Source organism: Otolemur garnettii, unplaced genomic scaffold (assembly GCF_000181295.1).
Source record: "Otolemur garnettii isolate 467f Iridium unplaced genomic scaffold, OtoGar3 scaffold00126, whole genome shotgun sequence".
Lineage (NCBI taxonomy): Eukaryota > Metazoa > Chordata > Mammalia > Primates > Galagidae > Otolemur > Otolemur garnettii.
The window spans coordinates 4,282,203-4,305,083 of record NW_003852521.1 but is presented as its reverse complement, the minus strand read 5'-3'; the positions used below and the strand labels follow the sequence as shown (position 1 = coordinate 4,305,083).

The 22,881-nt window shown below is 43.0% G+C and overlaps 1 protein-coding gene across 4 annotated transcripts in view; it reads left to right on the top strand.

The window, feature by feature from the left end:
• The window catches only part of ESR1 (estrogen receptor 1), a 264,535-nt gene that overhangs the window by 226,722 nt on the left and 14,932 nt on the right, over positions 1-22,881 (top strand). For all 4 annotated transcript variants that reach the window (XM_003797871.2, XM_012810119.2, XM_012810120.2 and 1 more), the window contains one exon: positions 10,471-10,604. In XM_003797871.2, the coding sequence (XP_003797919.1) occupies positions 10,471-10,604 (134 nt within the window). The remainder of the gene's footprint in view (positions 1-10,470; positions 10,605-22,881) is intronic.

Sequence of the window (22,881 nt, the reverse complement as noted above, 5' to 3'; positions counted from 1 at the left end):
GGGGCTATCTCAGGGCAGGTGGGAGAGGTGGGGCTATCTCAGGGCAGGTGGGAGAGGTGGGGCTATCTTAGGGCAGGTGGGAGAGGTGGGGCTGTCCAAGGGCAGGTGGGAGAGGAGGGGAAGTGTGGTCATCCAAGCAGACAACACAAGCAGGTGCTCTGGAAAGTCTGCGTTTGTTCAGAGTTTTGTGCAGCATCAGTTGCAAGCTGAGTTCTAAGAAACGGACTGGAAGAGACTGGATGAGGGCCAGAAACCAGAGGGCTCATTAGGGAGCTTCCACCTTGGCTGGTCCATGGCCCCTAGAACTTCTTCAGGGAGCTTCCCAGGTCCTGCTGGCTCTAGCCTCAGGCTACATTCCCATATTCTGTGCAAATAGTATCACTTCATCCTATTTACTAAAATATTTGAGGTGAAAGTGTTTCTAGTGTTAACATCTCAGAGTTTCTGTGTCGACCTTATTTCGTCTCTCAGGCCTTCTCTTGTGATGAGGGTGCCTCAGCGCTCGTCTGTTTCCCCAGCTTTCTGCTTTACTCCCCTCCCCCCAGTCAGTCCCTCCTTTTAGGCCAGTGGTTCTCAACCTGCGGGTCACAACCCCTTGGGGGGTCAAACGATCCTTTCACAGAGGTTGCCTGATATCAGATATTTACATTATGATTTATAACAGTAGCACAATTACAGTTATGAAATAACAATGAAAATAATTTTATGGTTGGGGGTCACCACAACATGAGGAACTGTATTAAAGGGTGGCGGCATCAGGAAGGTTGAGCACCATTGCTGTCGTCTCTCCTGGTCTGCCAGCCTTCCCTTCCCCGTCCTCCTCCTGACCGCTCAGCTTCTCCCTCTCTGCCCAGAGACGTTGCAGCTCCCCAGTTTCTTCCCTCCGCCTGTTTCCCGCCCCCTTCTTTCAATCCCCCCTCCAGTGTCTCTCTCTCTGTCTCTGTCACTCTCTTTTCCTCTCTCTATCTGTATTTTTATCTTTTCTAATCTCTCTCTTCTTTTTTCCTCTCTCTCTGTTATCTGTCTCCCTCTCTCTGTTGCTCTCTCTCTCCTCCAATCTCTTTCTCTTTTCTAATGTTTCCCTTCCTCTCAATCGATCTATCTCTGTCAGTCTCTCTCCCTCGATTTCTCTCTCTCCCCATCTCAGTCTCCCTCTCTTTCTCTTAATCTCTCTTTCTCAAATGCTCTCCTTCTCTCTCTGAATCTCTTTCTCCTTTTCTGTCTCAGCCTCTCTCCCTCCTTCCCCTTTCTTCTTTTTCTAATCTCTCTCTCTCTCCCTCTCACCTCTTTCCCCAACTGCTCTCTCTGTCTCTCCCTTTCTCTCTCTCCCTCAGTGAGCTCACTCTCAGTTTCAACTAGTTCTCCTCAGGTATTTCCAGAAATCCATCTTCTCAAATATTCTTGGCTCTTTGGGGGGCAGTGTAAATTGCTATCACCTTTTCGGAATACTCCTTGACTCTGCTATTATATTTGTAAGGATTTTTTTCTTAAGACATTTACAGGTGTAGAAAATATATTTGTAAAAATAATTGCACATTGTTTGTGGTAGTTGAAAATTGGAACTATATAAATGCCTATAAATAAGAGAGAACTTAAATAAGAGCACAGTAAAATGCTGGGCACTGATTTAAAAGATTTATATATATCATATATATATTATACATATCATGTATATTTTACACATCGTATATACATATGTCTATATATATAAATGATATACAAATTATATATATAGTGTATACATAAATGATATATAAATGTATATATATGGTATATGATATAGATATATATATCATTTATATCTATATTTATTGTTATTTCTATATCTATATCTAGAGAGTCTTGCTCTGAACTAAGCTGTAGGGATGGGATCTTAGCTCAATACTCTTGGGCTCAAGTAATTCTCCTGCCTCAGCCTCCCAAGTAGCTAGGACTATGGACACAGGCCACCACATTTTTATAATTTTCCCAATTTTTGTAGAGATGGGTTTTCACTATTTCTTCCAGGCTAGTCTTGAACTCCTGGGTTCAAGTCAACTTCCCATCTCTGCCTAGGAAGTGCTCCGATTACTAGCATGGGCCACTGTGCAGGGCCTGAGGTGGGGAACTGATTTGAAGGCTACCCACCCTCGTAAGTGGAAAAAAACTCATCTGAATTGACATATTTAACCCTGTCCTCTCCTAAATTCCAGACCCGCATTTTCAGTTTGCTGCCTGTCATCTCTGCTTACGTAGTCCTCTGAAATTTTAAACTCAATTTTTAAAGGAAGTTGTTTTCTTATACTAGGAAACAAATCCTCCAAAATTCCCTCTTTCTGATGATTTCTTCTATCATCTTTCCGGTCATTGTGGCATCCAACTTCAGAGGGGTCCTTAAATCCTTTTTTATTTTCCCAGCACTCTGGATCATTCACCTAAATGTGTTGATTCTTCCTTCGCAAAGGATTTCAAAACATACTTCTCTCTCTCTCTCTCTCTCTTTTTTTTTCTTTCAGTTTTTGGCCGTGGCTGGGTTTGAACCCACCACCTCCGGCATATGGGGCTGGTGCCCTGCTCCTTTGAGTCACAGGCGCCACCCAAAACATACTTCTCTTTATAACTACGGTTGCTGTCCCATGTCTTCTAATCTATTTCTCATACCTGCCGCCTCATCTTCTCTCTCCCTCAATCTCCTTTACATATTGATGCTAAGTTAATCATACCAAAGCATTTGTTTGATCATGTCACCCACTGATAAGCTTTTGGTGATTTCCCCTTATTATTTCCTGTATTAGCTCATATGCCATTTATCAACCAATCCTCACACTCACAGGAAGCCCTCTTTCCTAGTTATTCTTCTTAGAAATGCAGAATTCTACCAGCTGGAGTACTCAGCACTCCGGGCATGTGCCTTCTCTTCTCCCATCTCTTGGCCTTTCATGATACAATTTATTTTTCTGGGGTTTCCTTCCTCCAAACTTGGCTGACCCTTTGAGACCCACATCAGTGCATTATACTCATTTACACCTATATTAGTCAAGCCAGTGGGAAGTGATTCAAATCTATAAAGTGTAGTGCTATGGAAATACAATTTTTATACTCCTTTGGTTGTTCAGTAGCCATGGCTAAAAAGATGAGTATATCCTTGCATCCCAAAGTGTTTTTGTGTTTCCGTGTGATGGGAGTAAGTTATGATCAGAAGAAATCAGACAATTTCAGCTGCTTAACACAGTAACAGTTTATTTCTTATCCAGGTCACTGTCTGATATAGGTGTCAGACCTGTAGGTGACCTTCCCATCCAGGAACCCAGAATCCTTCTAACTTCTAGTTCTGCCCACTACAAAGTTTTTGAAGTGCCTGGATTCAGGTAGTCAGTGGGAAAAAGGACGGGGGAAGGCGCATTTGTTTCTCAGCTACTTCGTCTCAGAGGTGGCTTAACGGCTCCCCTTCACTTTCCGTTAGCCAGAACCCGGTCAGGCGTGTCCACTCTCACCTGCAAGAGAGGCAGGGAATGTTGTGGAGGAGGAAGCCCAGGAGGACAAGGAAAGGTGTTTGGGGGAGCACAGAAGTCTTCGTTACCAAATATCCATGCACATCATACCCAGAACATGCTCTGTGCTTTCCCAGGGGGGACAGTCACATCCAGCTGCGGCACACAGCTCAGAGAGTCTCAGTGGGGTACCGTCCACCCTGTCAAGTCCAGACATAGCCCTCCCTGGCATGGCAACCTCCCCCTACATATACACCCAATATCCAGGGTTGCACAAAGGTGAAATATCTGTAATAAAAACTTGCATTCAGAAAAAGGGAAGAAGGGAAGACTCAGGATCCTCTTCCCTGGCAGTCATGAAGCCGTGGGCAGACTGGAGGTGGGGCTGGAACGTTCTTTGATCCATCCTTAATTCTGTCTGGGAAGAACTAACTTTCTGTTTTTGGATGTACCTGTTGGGAGGTTCTTTCTTTTAGTTTTTTTCTCCTTGGCCAGATCAAAACTGGGTGTTGAGAAGCTTGTCCTTTTGATGGGCTATACTGTGTTCACAGCACTTGTTTGCTGGTAGACATGCGGGCTATGGTGGGTTGGAGACTCAGTCACAGCTTTGCGATTTAGTTCTGTAGCAGTCGCTGTCTCAGAAACCTAGTGGCTTCTGTCCTGTTTGCTTCTAGTCAATTCCATCTGTTTCTAACCACCCCCAGAGTCCTTTCCTAGACACAGTTCTCCAGACTGATATTCTTTCTTTTATTATTGTTATTTATTTTTTAATTGACAGACAAAAGTTGTATATGTCTATGGCATGCAGCATGATGTTTTAAAATATGTAGACGTGGTGAAATAGCAAAGTTGAACTGATTAACTTATGCATTAGCTCACATCATTTTCATTTATTTGTGACAAGAATGCTTAAAATCTACTCTCTTGGCAGTTTTTATGTGTGTGACACTTTGCTAGAATACGCATATTAACTGTAGTCACCATGATGTACAGTAGAGCTCTTGAACTTAACCTTGTACTTCTAACTGAAACCTCGTACCTATCTTAGTTAATTTAGCGTTGCTATAACAGCAATTCTGATGCTTGGTAACTTATAAATGAGAGAGATTTGTTTAGCTCCTGGTTCTATAGGCTGAGAAGCCCCAGAAACTTGAGGCAAGCATCTGACATTTGCCTGGTCCAGGTGAGAGCTTTTCCCCATCATCACATGGCAGAGAAGGTCAAAGGGGAAGTGTGCAGGGGGCACAGAGGCCACTCCCAGGGCGTCCTGGCTTTATAACAACCCACACTCTTGTGCGAGAGCTAATCCAGTCTGGGGGTCCAATTTCAACATGGGTTTTGGTGGGGACAGACTCAAACCTTAGTAGTATCCTAAGGGGTGATCGACATATGGTTTATTAATCTATATGGGACAGCTGCTATATCAAACAGCCACCATATATCCATGGCTTAATTACATCTACTCGACCTGCAGCCCAGTGTAAGTCATTCTGTCTATACACTGATTCAGCATATAGTGATCAACATATATCCTAAGAGTATGTGATCAACATACCCCAACCTGTATTCTGGCCCCCTGCAGGCCCTGTTGATAACCACCACTGTGCCCTTGGCTTCTTTGAGGTAGACTGTTTTGCATTCCGTGTGTGAGTGAGATCACATGGCTTGTGTCCTTCTTTGCCTGGCTTATTGCACTTACGCTGATGTCCTGCAGGGTCATCCACATTGCTGCAAAGGACAGGATTTCTTTCTTTTTAAAGGCTGAATAGTATTCCATTGTACATATATGCCACGTTTTCTTTCTCCATTTATCCGTTTGATAGACACTCAGGACAATTCCGCACCTTCCCTCTTGTGACTAGCGCTGCAGTGAATGAACGAGGCGTGCAGGAATCTCTTTGACATACTGATTTCATCTCCTTTGGATATAGAGCCAGTATTGGGATTGCTGGATCATACGGTAATTTCATTTTTAATTTTCTGAGGAATTTCCATACTGTTTTTCATCATGGCTCTACCAATTTACACTCCCACCAACAGTGAGCAAGGGTTCGCTTTTCTCCACATCCTCCCCTCCACGCCCGACCCTGCAGCTTAGTTCCGTGGCCTCTGCCTCACGATTTATCTGTGACTTCCTCCAGGCTGTTTGACACAAGGAACTTTGAAAGAAGAACACCCTCTTGGTGTAGCCATTTGGCACAAGACTGAGTTGCTTTGTAACCTGAGAAGTTTTACTGGGCCTTTCACACTCAAAACCTTTTTCAGTTGCATTTCATAGCCAGAAACTTTTTTTTTTTTTCTCAAACTTATAAGACCATTTATCTTTGGTCTTTCTTTGTTCCCTTTAATTTCTGCTTGAGAACTATGTAATCCTCCTCTGAGCTGTCCTCCTTCCTGTAATACTATAGTGACGGTGGCTTTAGTGTCCACTGCACACCGTCACTGTGACTCTTTCCGACCACAGCCCCAGGCACATGGTCTACCTTCCCAGTTATTTCAGACCTGATACTTTGCAGGGTTGTAATAGGACTCCCTCGCTTGCTCTCTCTGTGTCCGTACTGTCTGGCATTAAGGATTGTATGGGAATGCTCCACTCCCAGTTACCAGTTTATTAATCTACATGGGCCGACTGCTATATCAAACAGCCACTATATGTCAATGGCTTAATTGTACCTACTCAACCTGCAGCCCAATGCGACTGGTTCTGTCTATACACCCCTTCAGACACTCAGAGTTTAAGGAATTGGTTTAAGGTCACATAGTTTGTAAGTAGTGGCATCAGATTTGAACCCTAGCAGCCAGACCCGAGTCCAACTTTTGGTTCAAATTTTGCATCTTTCAAGATATTATCCCTTACAATTTCTCATCTTCAGGACTTTCTTCCATACTTCAAAGACTTCTATATGTAAACCTCCTGATCATATAAATATTCATGCATCTCTAGCATTTGAGAGTACATTCTGAGAGATTTTGTAGCATCAAAGGTACAGAAGCTCTTTAGCTATGTCCATTCTTGCCGTTATTGATTTTGAACAGCACCTTAATTTATAGCCTGTTTCTCTGACCATATTGTACTTTTCTTCAGGATGGCTAAATTAAATGCCTTATGTTGATCTCTCGGGTTTTCTCAGTGTATGAGAAATGGATTTTCTGCATTTATCAATTTCCTTTTATACAAAGGGGCACTAGTGAGTAACCACATTTGTAAGGCACATTTTTAAAGAGACACAAGCATAGGTTTGGCCGGCACACCTTCATTAGAGTTCTTTATTTCCTATGTAGAGGAAGAGATGCCTTAGGGCTTCTGAAAAACAGGCTTTCACTTTTATTGGAGAAATTTCCAGGACATGCCACGAGCACATGCTATTTCCCGTTCTGTTTCTTCCCCCATTACTTAAGTGCAAATGAACTTGATCAGAGGGTAAGTGGCAGGACGGAGTTTCCACTAGGGGATTTTGAGGTGCTCTGAAAGGCAGACTGGTACAATCTACGGAGGAGGACATCACTGCAGGCGGTCACGTCTCACCGTGGGGGGCTCAGGCTGGTCTGCTTGGTAAACTACTTCTCTTGAGCTATAACTGAAGCTGGGCTTCTTTTAAAAATAAATCTTGTTAGGCCAACCCCCACGTGTCTCTCAGCCTCAGGAGCATCTTGTGGATTGAGACTAATCTTGTCTTGCTGTATAATGTTCCCTCCAGATTCTCAGGAAACACCCCATTTCTGATGCCATCATTCATCTCCTCCTGGAGTTGCACTGAAGGCTCTTAGCTGGTTTGCTCCTTCAAGTTAGTATGAAATATGTTGATGGGCCTTGGAAATGAAGCCCTGACCATGATGTGTAATAACCCCAGTAGACAATGAAGGGTTCCTGTGCACCAGGCGGGAGACAAGTGTCTATCTAATTTTCAAAGTCCACATAGGTTTGTACCAGATTGTAGGTGGATAAACTGTTTGTACTAGATCACATGGCAAACCTTTCTCCTTGGAATAGTGCTAGTGAGGGACGGACAGGGCCACATAATTAGCTAGTTGCTGTGATTTAAGCAACATTGGAGTACTTTGTATATTGGTAAAAATACCACTGGGGTCATCAAAGTAAATAATTTTTATGTATGACACAAATAGTGGATTGTCTGAAGTGTTTAGCTCAACTGAGTTGTTCCCACTGGAAAAAAAATAGGGACTTTATTCTTATGGCGACATCAGCATAAGCAACTTCTAGCCTCTCACAGCACTGCTTAGAAATTTGCACTTTGCTGCAATGAGTATCCCCCAGAAGGCTTCAGAGTTCAGGTTCATCCCACCAAAACATGCAACACGTATGTTTGCCTGAGAGGCAGGCGTGAGGGTCCTCCTGTCGTAATATCCGTATGACGAAGAGTCAGTGTATGTGTCAGCCCCTACAGGAAACCCGCAGAGACACACACAGAGTGAGAATGGAGCTGAAAGCTGTGCTGTGCCCACCACCACGGGCACAGCCTGTGGCTCCTAACGTGCGCTGCAGAGAAAGCATTGTGCTGCCGACAGGTAATAATTGCTGGTTAGAAATAACAGGAAATCCAGCAAGAAGCAGCTGAGAAAAATACACTCTTGCTGGAAGAGTCAAGCATGAGCTCCTTCTGGGAAAATGTGGGAGAGTGTTGGAAAGGGACAAGAGGAAGGGAGAATAGTGAAGACTCAGTTTCCGAGCTGAACTTCTGCACGCAGCAGGTGCAGGCAGGCTTCCTCCCACACAGAGCCCCCCGCCGGTGTGCAGGCTGTTAAATAAACAGAGACTTTATACTGAGAAAGGACCATTTCTCTATTTTGGCTAGGAGTTGTTATTTTTAAAGCTTCATCCTCCAAACACTTTCCTCTATCCTTGTTTACTTTTTTTCACTAGAAAGTAGATGGACTACTTACAAAAAAAATCCAACTACATGGCAAGAAATACCCGTTTCTAGTGTGTTTTCCCCACTTAAGGCCAACTGACCCTTGGGCGTGACCACTCTGTCGTTCTCTTGTTGAGCCGTAGAGCTTTTGACGTTTCCCCTCTGCTTATTGAGAGCTTCCACAAATCCATATTTTCACAGTCAAAGCAAAAAGTATAAATGCATGCGGCTGTTGTTTGCTGGATATTTCAGGCTAAAAGGCCAACTTCTCCCCTGATAGACATGTACTTTTCTATTTGTCAATATTTCGGTAGCTAATACTTCAATATAGTCCCTGCTGTGTGCCACACTCCAGTCACAGCACTAGATAAACTCATTAATTTTACCTGCGAATACGATGATAATTGCTCCAATATTTACATGGGTTGAACTGGGGAGATGGACGTTAGATGCAGGAGGCTCGTGTTCCCCACCTTTTCTGGGGAATGTATCCCACTGTGTTGCACCAGATTTTCTTCTTATCTGTCTCATTTCCACAATGTGAAAATGACCAGTAGCCCGACAGAAAAATATGGGCAAAATAAAAGAACAGATAGCTCAGAGAAAACTTAGGCCAATATGTACCACCCACAGTCTGTTGGTGTAAGCTCTTTGAAAGTCATGTTTGAACTATTTATCAAAATTTAAAAGCCATAAATTCTTTGATCTAGCAATTCCAAGTGTAGGAGTTTTTTCTATAGCTATCAGTAAATGTGTTCAAAGACATCAACATAAGGATACTTGTGGAATGGGATGTGTCTACCAGCAAAATACTTGAAATCAAACTAAATGTCAACCCATAAAAGTTAAATAAAGATGATTAAAGAAGTTACAGCATTTTCTTCAGCTGTTCAGAGCAGTTGAAGAAGTACTCCAAGATCTATTAATTAAAAACAAAACGAGATACAAAGCAATTGGTTTAGCGTTCACGTTTTAAATGTTTATATATTTCACAAATGTGTTTTGCATAGGCATAGGCTATTTTAACTCCCCCCATCTCCTCAAACACATCATTCCTCACATTTAACTTGTGAGCAAAAATCAAATTCCATTCGAATGTAGTATCTCATTGAAATTCTGTAGTGCCTCTACTTGCAGGGGTACATGACAAATACATTAAGAGTAGAGTATAAATGTCTAAACACAGCACGTAAATAAGTGAGGTGAAGGCTATGTTAACCAGTTTGATGTAAACATTCCAAATTGTATATAAAATCAGCACATGGTACCCCATAAATGCAACAATGTACGCAGTTATGATCTAATAAAAAATAAAATATTACATGTTATAAACCTTAGGTTTGCTTATTTAATATTTGCAACTACTAACGTCAAACTCTTGATGCCGAGGAAAAAAGTGTGAACTTTTTATCATGATGTAGGACGCCCTTCGTCCCCAGAGCTTTTCCTGATTTCTCAGATTCATCTCCTGCCTCCTGACCTGCAACGCGGTCTTCCACATTCTTTATTGCTGCTCTTTCTCTCCGTGTGTAGGGTCCTCTTCCAGGGATGTGTTAATACCTCTGCATGATGCAAACTACATTCCCTAAAAGTGTAAACTCAGATGCCACCTCTTAGGAATATCCTTACAACATCCGTGGACCCAGCCCAACTTCTGCAGTTATCAAAGTTTTTCTTGTACTTCAGAATCATCTTGAAGCCTGTCTGTTAGAACATGTTATGTTAGTTGAAGGCCATGAGCATCTTGAGAGTAGAGGCCCTGTTTTTGTTTCCATTAACTGTCAAGAATACAGAGATGGACTGATAAGCATGTATTAGAAAAACCATTTACCTAAATCCTAATCATTTTCGATTAACCATAGGTTGAAGAACTGCGTATGTTTAACACAGCAGACATGGGGATGGAACAGGACACCTCTCCTGAGAATTTGAAATGAGAATACTTTACGGATGGAAAATCAGTTTTTTTGTCTTGCCTTCTAGAATTCAAATGAATGTTCATGCTCCGTGAAGAGAAGGGGCTGATGTTTCGTTACCAATTTGGAGGCAGTAGATTTTTATGACTTTATGGTGTCTTGTGGAAGCTTTCTGTCCTTTAACACCTTTTTTTGGGGGCTGTGTTTTCGTAGGAACCAGGGGAAATGTGTAGAGGGCATGGTGGAGATCTTTGACATGTTGCTGGCCACATCGTCTCGGTTCCGTATGATGAATCTGCAGGGAGAGGAGTTTGTGTGCCTCAAATCTATCATTTTGCTTAATTCTGGTGAGTTGATAACGCGAGAGAACTTGATGCTGGATGAAATAATTTATTTGTATTTTTGACCAGATACAATCCACCCACTGCAAAGGCATAATGTCATCAGTGACAGAAGCCACTGACACGTATTTAAAAGAATCTACCATCATTGTAGGTTACTTAGAGTGGTAGAACTGTGTCTGCCAAATAGTCGCATGTGGAAATGAAAATTGGACATTAAATCAAATGGCCTTTTTGGTTAAATATTTATATTTTTCCTAAGATACGGGGATGTTTTGATTAAAATGGTACCTGTATATAGATATATGTCCATGGCTAGTTATGTAGAGAGTTATTTGAGACAGATCATGTTTCTGGTCAAAACTGATTAGCTAAAAATATAATTGGCTTAGCGTTAGAAAATCCTGGCCCTAAAATGAAGGAACATGGACTACGGTAAATTTGTCCAGCTGAAAGAATATTTTCCATTTGGTCTACGGAGTCTAATTCTACTGTCCCATCCTGTTTATTCATTTCGAGAAAGCTAAGAATGGCATATATATATTTTTTATTTTTGTAGTGTTGCTGTCCGTTGTATAAAGAGTCACTCCAGGTCACTGGGATGGAAACTATGGTTCAGCCTGAATTAGCACCTCGACTCCTCCCAGGCCCTCCACGTTTGGATCTGAGCACTAGCTCTATGGCCCCTGGGACCTGGAGCTCACAATTGGGTGGCAGCCGCCCTGGAGGTGCCCTTAGCCTGGACCTTCCCCCTCCTCCAGACCTACTTTGTGCCTCGTCCCTCATTCCCACACAGAAATGGTAGCTGTTTTGAAGCCCCAGGCCTGATTTAGTTTCTCACACATTAGCCACAGTCTCAGATTCCCCAGTAGCCGGCTGTAGTTGTGCTGATCACACACAGGGAATCATCACTTCCTCTTCTTTTCAGGTGTTTTTGTCTCTTCCTGCTGCATGCCACCCCCTTCCCACCTCCCCTAACAATTTCCTCCTTCTCTTCCCACCAATGCCAGTAACCTATGCTGCTTAGTGGTCATCACAGTAATCATTCTCGCTTATCAACCGATAAATGGAAATCTGCACTATTACACAGGCAAGGACTGAATTACAGAATAAAGTTCCGTGGGAAATAATGAGATCCACACTAAGGAAGTGATTACCACGCCATTCAAGTTTCTGGTCCCACTCACACGCATTGTGCTTTTCATTTGAGTCGTTTGTCCTGTGCACTGAAGGGTCCAGATCCCACAATGTCTCTTTATTGGACGAGCGTTCTGGGAGCAATGCCACTCGGCTACACGGTGCCAGGTCCCGAACCTGCTCCTTCTTCGGTGAAGGGCTGGCACATCCTGGAGGCTTTCACGTGGGCCGCTGGTAACTTCAGGGGAGAGCAGGCCTCTCCAGGGCTGGGACTTTGGGTTTTTTTTTTCACTTTAGCCAGGAGAAAGTGTCCTCCACAGGAAGTAAAATTACTCAGAGTTGTATAATCAGCACACGTGGCTGATCTTACGCTGTGATCTTGGTAATCAAGAATGTTTCCTGCTGACCCACATGGCCTTTTTTTGCATTGTCGTTTTGTTTCTGTTCGTGTTTTAGGTGGGGTTAAAAAGTCAAGACTGGTTGCCATCAAAACGTTGGATCCATAGACCTAGGTTTTTGGAACTCCTGGGGGTGGGGAGGGGAATATGTTCAGCCCTCACAAGAAAGTCTCTTACTCCAGGCTGGATCGGTGGGGGATGGAACCTTGACCTTTGGCCCTCCCTCAGACTCCTCCTCAGCCTGGTTAAACTTCCATGCTCCGTCCATCCCCCTTCACTTCTTTCTTAGACTCCGCTGGGCACTTCCTCGCTCTGGAAGGCTTGGAGTACTGTTTTGAAGATAGGAGCCGCTGTACCCTGATAGGGTTTGCGGTTGTCTCTCTCATGAGATAACAGAGCAGCAGCTCGTCTTTTCCATCAAGGACAGGGCTGCTGGTTTGGGCGGGGGTGGGGTGTGGGGGGGAGCAGTCACCAGCAGAAGCCGTCTCCCAGCCCTGCACACAGGGAAACCACTTTTTTCACTGCAAAACTGAGCTTCATGTTAGAAGTGCAGGCCTGCCACCGAGCCCAGCTCCTGGTGTCTCCTATTATTTGTGACAAACAGAATCAGAAAGGACAAACCTCGGGAACACAATGATATGGTAGTAGGAGCCCTTTTCAGAGTCAAAAAAGCATCAGCTCTATGAAGGAAGTCACACTCAACCATTTCCCCCACAACCAGAGACAGGGAGTTTTCTAAACATTCCACCAGTTCTTGGCTCCAATCTGAGGAAAGTCTTTACCTATCATGAGGTGAGTGACAAAATGATTCCGACTCCAGAAATCTCTGGCAGAAGCCAGACTGGACGCAAGGCAGGAAACCTGAGCTGGAAGATGCCTCTCTGACGCCTGGGAGCAGAATCTCAGCGTTGGAGGAACTTCAGGTTTTGTGTTGAGCCCCAGAGGCCAGAGTCTGAGGAAGCTGGGTTTATATTGGCCCCGATCTGGGGGCTGAGGCATGAGAGGAATGGGAAGGTTGTTGTGAGGACCTGCTAGGCGTGTCTTTCTGCCAGCCATGAGAGAGTCTCCCAAAGGCCAAAATTTCCATGGGAAGCCCTCTTCACAGCTATTTGGGAGTGGGAGATACTGGTCATAATTGCTGCCTCATTTAGAATAATTTACTGCCTTGCTTGCAAAAGCCTAGACTCATCCATAGGACAAATGCTGTTTCTTTTTCCACTCCACACCAAAGGACAGAGGCATTCCCGACTAATCCAAAGATGCCAACTTCAAGGCATTCTGAGAACTAGCTGGACAGAGCTCAAGCACAGGGCAAATAAGAGCAGAGCAGATAAGCCAAGAGCAAAAACCTAGGAAACAGCAGGCGTGGGCAAGGCCAAGGGCTGGGCTGAGGGGGGCTGGGCTGAGCGGGGCTGGGCTGAGGGGGGCCGGGGAAGAGGCTGTGGCCTGCGTGTCCTCCTTCCCTCCTGCTCAGCTTTCCTTCACGACAATTCAAATATTTCCAATTCTTCTAGGCTCACTTTATTCAAGAAGTCTTGCTTCCATCCGAATCTATTATTCATTTTTTTCTCCAGACTTTTTTGATTCTTGAAATCAGTAGCACGCAATCTCACATTTGGTTCATTGGCTGACTGATTCATTCTTTATTCGATATTTCAACATTTCCTGAGTTCCTACTAAGAACTTTGTGCCAAAGATACAAAAACAAATGTCACAGTTTTATGCTTTTATTTTTCCTTTAAGTTTTTTTTTTTCGACTTGGAATGTTCGCTGGTTCTTTATGCCTGTGTTTCCTGATTTCCTTATGAACTGTTTATACTTTTTTTGGTCTTCCTCACATTTCTTTAGCCTGCTGACTGTCAACAGACGTAACACCCTTCAGTCATTTGGTAGCTGCTTCTTTGCTGCTTATGGCCAGAAGAACTTGGACAGGCCTTCTTCTTCCCATGCTCTTCCTACCATTCTGAAACATATCATCCATCTCAGTGCTCTGTAGGATCAAGATAATATCAAATTATTAAGTGGAAGAAATAATATCTACCTCCTTGGGCTCTTGTGGGTAAGGGGGAAATTTCATACAAAGTGTTTAATGCGGTTCATAGAATGCGTTAGACCCTTCAGTCAATGACAACCTGGTCATCACGGATGAGAATCTCTGATTTACACCGACTGGGTTCCTGTCTTTTTTCAATATCGTTAAGTGCTTTGGTTTAAAACCCTCCAGCAAGGCTTACCAAAAAATAGTGGGTACTCAATAATAACAGAGAATAGACTCAGGCCATTATCCTGACACTTTGTTAATTGAGCTACTTAATCATCTCTAGAAAAATGTTAAAGTGGGAGTCCTCTCATGGTTAGCAATTGCTTGTGATTTGAACCTTAATGTGGAAAGATGTTGATGCCAACTCTGGTGACCTCTGTGGGATTGCTGAGTGTTCATTGATTCCCCCTCAGCTGACCCTCCTTCTTAGTCTCTACTGTAGATGTTTTTCAAGGCTCAGAAAAATACACGTGTCAAAGCTTTGTATGTTTAAATCAGCAATCTCTAATAAATGGTTTAGCCTTCAAACTCAGTTTAATAATTGTGTATTTTTCCCCTTTGCTGAACTCCTGGTGACTTTGTCCAACCAGCGCCCAGCTTTCTATCCTTCTCTTTAATGGTAGGTCATCTCCCCTCTCCTGGCCCACTAGTCAGTTCTAGTTTCCTAGAAGTCTTTTGGGGGCCTTCTGGTCTCATGCAGGACCATGGCTACTTCTGAAATGACTTATGCTATTGGAATGTGGTAGCTTTAATTACGTGTTCACTCACAGCTGATCTTCAGACATTTCTCTTTGAATTGATGGACTAAGAGACAGAAATAACTCAGAGGTACTTAAAAGCCTGAGCTGGAAAGTTAAGGGAAAATGGGCTACGAGACAGAATTATGGCAACATCTCTGAAGTACATACCCTAGTGTTCATATGGTGAAAAGAGGGATAGGGAACATTTAACAGGAGAATTATACTGTATTAAACACAAACATCGCACGGGGCCAGCTGCTGCCTGTCACCTGGGTCTGCTTTTCCACTGTGGCATATCTTGACATCCTGGTACATACAGAGCTGATGCTGGTGACACCCTGTGTTCATCCAGTGGCCACACATGAATTATTTTATGATTAATAAATTCTCATCACAAGAATATTTCTTCTCTTAGAGCTGGATTATTTGTACTCACTCCATGTTGTCGACAATCACTCAGAGCATTTGTACTTTTGAGTTCAGAAATAACACAGTGATTGAGCATGTCTATGTTTAGATGAAAGAACATTTTTAAAACTTTGACTGTAAACACTGAGGATCATTAATTCTTGACAGTGGGTGTGAGGCACAGACCTTGGACATTGCAAGTGGGCATCTCATCAGGTGTAGCCGATGCGGCCATGTTGGAAGGGGGTTGGTTCTGTTATCTACGGAGCTCTTTGTAATGCCATGCTTCTCTAAGGAGTCTACTCATTGTCACTGTTTTATAATAAATGGCAGTTTCTCATTATTAAGTGGGTCACCATCTCCTTCTCCCTGGCTTACAGGTTCTGTAGGCAGCCCACTCAACTTTCCAAGCCTTTCCTTGCTGCCAGCTTCTGGTGTTGCTTTAAACAAGCCTCATGGTCAATGTCAGTTTCCTGAACACATGGCATAGTATGGACTGTGTCATCAGAGAGCACTGAGATTTGAGAGAAGCAACTCTGCAGCGTCCTTGGTGTAGACACCCTTGGATAAGCAGCTTCCCTGAGCGTGAGGTGTGACATGGTGATCGTGATTCCTCAGTCACAGAACTCTTGTGGCTACTAAAAGGATAACCAAACAGTACCGCGTGACGCACCACAGCTATCACTTAGTAGATGCCACAAATGTTAGTGCACCTTGTTCACACTCTCCAAATACAAACTCCTGGGTTTTGAGTCTTTGAAGAGAATCACTATGTTCCTCTCTCTTGGTAGATAATCAGTTCCTGCCTGGAAATTCTAAGGCAGGATTTCTGCTCTGCCACCTAGGGCTCATAGAATGCATTCTCACAACAAAGATGTCCTTATGAATAGAATCGTCTCAGGCCCCAGGCAGGATGGGTTTGGTTCTGTATCTTGTTACAGAGATGTTTTGGAACCTCTGAGAACTGGAGAAACTGGGGGAACATGGGGATTTTTAACGTGAATTTATGGAGGGCCCAGAGGTAGCAGATGTTGGGAGACTGGACATCCTTACAGTGTTCTGGATATTGGAAGCAGTTCCCCACTCACTTTAAGAATCTCAGAAGGAGAGGCTGCATATCATTTTGTGCTCTTGAGAGAAGCAATAAGGGGTGGGGCAGGTGTGTGTGTGCCATCTCCCAGGTCTTTGATTCAATGGCCATTTTTCCCTACCTTTTTCAGGGTTCAGAAATTATGTAACTTGGCATTACATTTGGATAATGTATGGGCCCCTTTTGAAAAGGAAAAAAATGCCCACTTATTGCCCCAGTGCTGAATAAAAATGTTCTTAGCATTACAATGTTGCTTAAATACGAAGGAACATATTTTTTACTTAAATGGACAACTGAGTATAAGCTGCAAATGTTTATAGCTCTTATATAAGTATAAAAGCAGAACAAATTCACAAATAAAATAGAAACTAAAAGGCAAACTGATGTTCTGCAAACAATGTTTTGCAGAAATTACATGGCTATTTGCAACATGCCTGGGACAGCTTGTCTGGTCTCTTTGCATCTGACGTGGAACTCTACCAAGTACTCAGGCCATGAATGGGTTTTCCCAGCACTTCTCTGTGCTCAGAACTGTGGTAAAACCTTTGCTTGTGCCCCATGCTGCGACATCATTTGGTCTTGGCAGGAACACATCATTCATGTATTTTGTTTGCTTCTGTTCTGGTATTTATTTGAGATACTTAAAATATAACTGCTAGATTCTAAGACGTCCATAAGCATTGGTGATAATGTGTTACTTAGGAAACCGTTCAGGATTTCATGGACTGTCTAGATTGGTCTCAGTGCTGACCACATGTTTCATCACAGGGGAGAGGGTTTTCGAAAAAATCCTTGTGTGAGGACCCACCCTCCATAGATTCCTGTGTAACTGGTAACTGTCCAGAGTGGTACCTGAATATCAATTTTTGTTTAAAACTCCTCACCAAACTCAGCTTTATTGGACTGAAAACCATTGATCAAATAGACACAGAGCATCGAGACATTAGCATCTTGATGTCTTTTAGAATATCATTAAGACAAAACATAATAATAAAATTTTAAAAGGCAGTGTAAGAACCTTAAGTCTATCTTTAATTTTTAGGAGGATGGGAAACCTACTGGTGTAGATCATAAAATTTCCACTAGAATAAAACAGTTCTCTAGTACCTTCTAAAACAAGCCATTCTGCATTCTATGAGTGCTTGAGACTGAGCCTGGCGTGAGGCGTCAACGTGGGGAAGGTCTGCCTTACTCACGGCCTGGGGTGGGCAGGAGGCACCGAGAATTAACTAATGCTTTTAATATCATGAGTTTAGGATGAAGGTAAGCATCAGGACTGCAGACACTCAACCATAGAGTGTTTAACTGAACCTGTAACTTCGGCTGAGAGTTGAGGATGAGTAGGAACAGCTGGGGTCAGAGGGCAAAGGGGAAAGCTCTGGCTCCAACTAACAGTGAGGGTCTCATAGTTACCGGATCTCTGTGCATTGGTATCCCTCATCTTTTAAATAGAAATAAGAATTTCAGACCACACTGTCAACCCAACTAGTCTGCCAACCTAAGCTAATATCGCCATTCCTTTTACAGTTTAATTTTTCAAAGGAGAAATGGTAAGCAATCTACTATCCTACACAGATTTTGGAATCAAAACCTCCCTACACCACTCAAACAACTAGACCCATGGTCAGGGCCTGTGCCTTGAAAGGCCTTAGGCACGGACTTTAACCTTACAAAAGCAAGCTGTGTAACCTAATTGTGTGTACCCTCATATTAACTTGAAATTAAAAGAAGAAAAAAGGCTTAGATGCCCTCCCTCTGCCCTTTGCTGGCATACTGAGCTATTGTCTAAGAGGGTTTTGAACCTTGAACCAAAGAAAACGATGAGAAAACAACAATAAAATCCCATTGATTTCCTGAGCCCGGAAGTAAAATAAAGTATTGTTTTAATGGTTTTCTCCCCCAAGATACTTTTCCTCACTCAGGGAGGAGTCAAAGCATGCATAATAGGTTATGTATGCTTTCCTGAAAAACTGAGATGAAGCATCCAAGTGTTCAGTAGAGCTGTGAGTTGAAAGCAAACATCACATCCCTTAGTTGAAAGACTGGGCCTGGCCTTTTCACTCACAGCCCTCTGGCATTCCCTCAAGTAGCATTACTTGGGCTGAAAGATGGGAAAGCAAAGTCTGTACTCTGGGTATCATGTGGCTCTGCACGCCTCCATCAGCTCCGGCCTCATCCAGCACGTTCTCCCACAGGGCACACGGCTACCTTTGCATATTGAAGTTGATTATGGCTGCTCAGCTCCATCTGCTCTGAGTTTTTACTTTATATCTGCTTTTTAGGGGTTATTTTTCTTCTGGCATGTAAGACAACAATATTCCATTGAACTGAGTAATGTCTATGGCTTTGTGAACTATTATTTGTGAGCTTGACCACATTTATTGAGGATTTACAATTTCCCAGGCATTGGGTGAAGTGGTGAGAATACGAAGCTGCCCTGTAGTTGTTTCGCCTGCAAAATGGAGAAATGGCAGTTCCTACATCGGGATGTATGTGAAGTGAGGCATGTGGACTGCTCAGTAAGGCAGGGGCTCCTCCACTGAGGCGACCCAGCTTGGCTTGGCACAGTGGCTCACATTTGTAATCTTAGCACTCTGGGAGGCCAAGGTGGGAGGATCATTTGAGCTCAGGAGTTTGACACCAGCCTGAGCAAGCGCAAGACCCTGTCTGTACTAAAAATAGAAAAAAAGATTAGCCAGACATTGTAGTAGGCACCTGTAGTCCCAGAAGCTGAGGCATGAGGATCACTTGAGCCTAAGAGTCTGAGATTGCTGTGAGCTATGACAATGCCACGGCACTCAACTCCAGGGTGACAGAGTAAGACTCTGTCTCAAAAAGAATTTTTAATTTGTGTCGTGCATCATGGGCCATAACACAGGGGTGAGCACATGCTGCTAGACAGTTCTAGAGAGCAGATGGTTTCTTTCTATGCACCTGTTGCCCTCTGCTTTGAAAAAGCACAGTCAGGAATTTCTACACAGATTATTTTATAATCATCTCTTTTTGAAGCAAGTTACTCTCTATCAGAGAATTTTGTTTTATTTCATATCTTTGTAGGTGTTTGACATGTGAAGTTTTTAAATTAAATTAGTGTCTTTTATTAACTTTTTAGGCAGTTTAAGATGAGGGTGCATATGATTAGGTTACACTGTTTATATTTGTAAAGTCAAGTCCATTGAGTCCACCCAAGAGGTGTGCTGTATATCCCTACATTGTACCAGTGAGGTGTGGTATTACCAATCCCCTTCCCCCTCCACCTTCTTGAATTTAATTGTGTTTTTGTCTCCTGTGGGCCTGTGGTTGTTTATCTACTAGTTTCAATTTAGTATTGAGTACATGGGATGCTTCATTTTCCATTCTTTAGATACTGTATTAAGGAAAATGTTCTCTAACTCCATCCACCTAAATACAAAACATAACAAAATCTCCACCTTTCTCTATGGCTGAATAGTATTGATGGTGTACATTCCCCACAGTCTATGAATCCATTCACGGGTTGGTGGGCACTTGGGTTGTTCCCTCATCTAGGAGATTGTGAATGGAGCTGCTCTCAATATTTGAGTGCAAATGTCCTTTTGATAAAATGATGTGTTAATTTTGTAAGTTTCATGATTTACACAGACACTAACTTTGCCGATGAACTGCTCTTATTCTAAATAGTCAGGGTATTCAGAGAGTAAAGAAAGATAAAAGTAGTCGATAGTAGTAGATAAAAAAATAAAAGATGAAAGTAAAGAAAGATAAAAGTTGAATCTCTGTGAGTCTCTCTTTAAAAATTTTTCTAAGGACAACCTGGCTCTTCCAAACACTTAGTTTGCTCTGGGTTCGTTCTGAAGCCGTGTGTGACTGGCACACCCTTTCTTGGTGATGAACTTGGAGGAAGCAGCATGGCATATATGCTGCTATCACTCTAGTGAGGCCTTTCTATGTTGATCAAGAAGCTTCTGGTATAAACAGTGCCCTGTCTAATCTCCTGGAGGCCCAAGGATCAACACAGACTATGCTTTAGATTCTCTGCATTGAAAGCAGACACTGGGCTTCATGGTTGGGGTCAGAACAAGGAGTCAGCTCCAAGGACAACTTATGCATGAATGTCGGGAGGGGGATGGCAGGGGAAGTTTATTTATTCTTCAGAATTGGATCAACAACAGCGATGAATGAAAGCCAGAATGCAAAATTCATTTTCATCTTGATCGGTGAGGCACCTGTCCTTTCCCTTGGAATAGTTCAGGTCAATTATTGAGTTAGTTAACGTAACTTTCACATTTGGTGGAAGGCAGACACTCAGCACGTTCCAGTAAAACCTCAGTGCTGCGTCTTCTCAGCAACCCTACGTGCAAGTCCAGCGAGGACCAAAGTGTTGTCGGTCCATGAAGCCCATCTTCTTTTGTACTTAGATCGGCAGCTCTGGTTATCGATGGCATGTCAGAGGTGTTTCCAACTAAGAAACTTGTTTGCAGAAGCTTTGGTAACAAGTGTAGTAGCTCCATTTCCTGCTAAAACAACAAGCCTTGAAGAGCTTCAGAAATGTGAACAGCCTTAAGGATGATAGAAATATGATAACGGTGGTGAGTGATATCCCTCCAGCGAGTTCCTTATTCTTTGGAGAATCCATTCATCAGCTGTGTTTCCCTCTCAGCAGTCCAGATGTTGACAAACTTATGAAATAACAGGAATGAAAGGGATTTTGATTTTGCATTTTCAATACCATTTTCTCCCGCCAAATTATGAAAGTCATACACACCCAAGGCAGAGAACTTGGAAAATTCTGGAAAGCCACCAAGAAAAATAATCTCTCAAGTAACCATAGTTTTTAACACACAGAAGTACTCGCTGTTAACATTTTGGTGAAAGTCCTTAATTAAGAAGACTCTTAGAAGATAGATGCCTGTTCACCTCCACTCCTTCCTGTCTCCACTCCATTCTGCCCCCTGTTTTGAGATGTGGAGTTGCTCCGAAATCATTCCAGGAAAATTATTCGTTTTCTTAAATGTCTCTGGAGGCCAGTCCATTGGCAGTCATTCCTAGTTTCTCACAAACCTTGAAGTTAGGAAATTCTTTGTGTAGCTTTGAGCCCTGGGCCAGAAGGGAGGGACCTTTGAATTCTAGTTCCAGCCCTGCCACTTATTTACCGACTGGCTGAGCTCAGGCAAAGCCAGACTAGCTGCCCTGCCCACCATCCCTCCAGCTACAACCTCTGCTAGCCCCAGTCCTTAACCCGCTTGAGCCTCTGTTTTCTAATAATTGAAATAATTGGACTGAATCAATGGTTTGGGTTGATTTTTTTTTTACATTTTAAAATACTAATGTTTGAATAAACTTCATTTTTTAGAACAGACTTAGATGCATAATAAAATTGAATGGAAAGTACAGAAAGCTCCCCTAGAACCCCTGGCTCCCTGGACACACAGCCTTCCTCAGAGTCAACAGCCAATGAACGTACAGTGACACCCCAATAGCACCCAAGGTCCAGAGTTTACATTGGGGTTCACTCCTGGCTTTGGACATTCTACGGCTTTTGACAAATGCATCTGCCTTTGTAACATCGCATAGAATCACCACACCACTCTACAAATGCTCCCATTCATCCCTTCCTCCGCCCAACTCCTGGCAACCACTGATCTTTTTACTGTCACCCTCGTTTCGCCTCTTCCAGAATGTCATGTGCTTGGAGTCACACATGCAGTCTTTTCAGGCAGGTTTCTTTCACCTAGTGACATGATGTATCCAAGGTTCCTCCATGTCTATAACCTCCTCCATGTTGATAACCCATTTTTTAAATTGTTGAATAATATTCCATTGCCTGGATGTGCCACAGTTTATTTACCTACTGAAGGACATTTTGCTTTCTTCCAAATTTCAGAAATTATGCATGAAACTGCTACCAAACTCCATGCGTAGGTTTTTGTGTGGACATAAATTTTCAGTTCCTTTGGGTAAATCCTAAGGAACACAGTTGCTGGATTGTACAGTCAGAGCATGTTTAGTAAGAAGCTGCCAGAATGTCCCCCAAAGTGGCTGTCCCCTCTGGCATCCCCCCAGCAATGAGTAAGAGGTTGCTCCACCCCCTTGCTGACCTTTGGTGTTGTCAGCCTTCTGGATCTTCTAACAGGTGTGCAGTGGGATCTCCTTGTTTTAATTTGCATTTCTCTGAGGACATGATGAGGGGGTGTCTTGTCATATACTTATTAACCATTTGTAAATATTCTTTAGCAAGGTGTTTGTTAAGATCTTTTGGCCCATTTTTTAATCGGGTTGTTTGTTTTCCTATTGTTGAGCTTTAAGAGTTCTTGGTATATTTTGGATAACATTCCTTTCTCAGATAAGTCTTTTGGAAATATTTCCTCCCAATCTGTGGTTTGTTTTCTGATTCTCTGGAGATCAGTGGTTTTTACACTTTTCTTTTACCAAAGCTGAGTGTTACAGAAGGAGTCCCAGGATCACTAGAAGAGGGGCGTAGCAAGGGAGA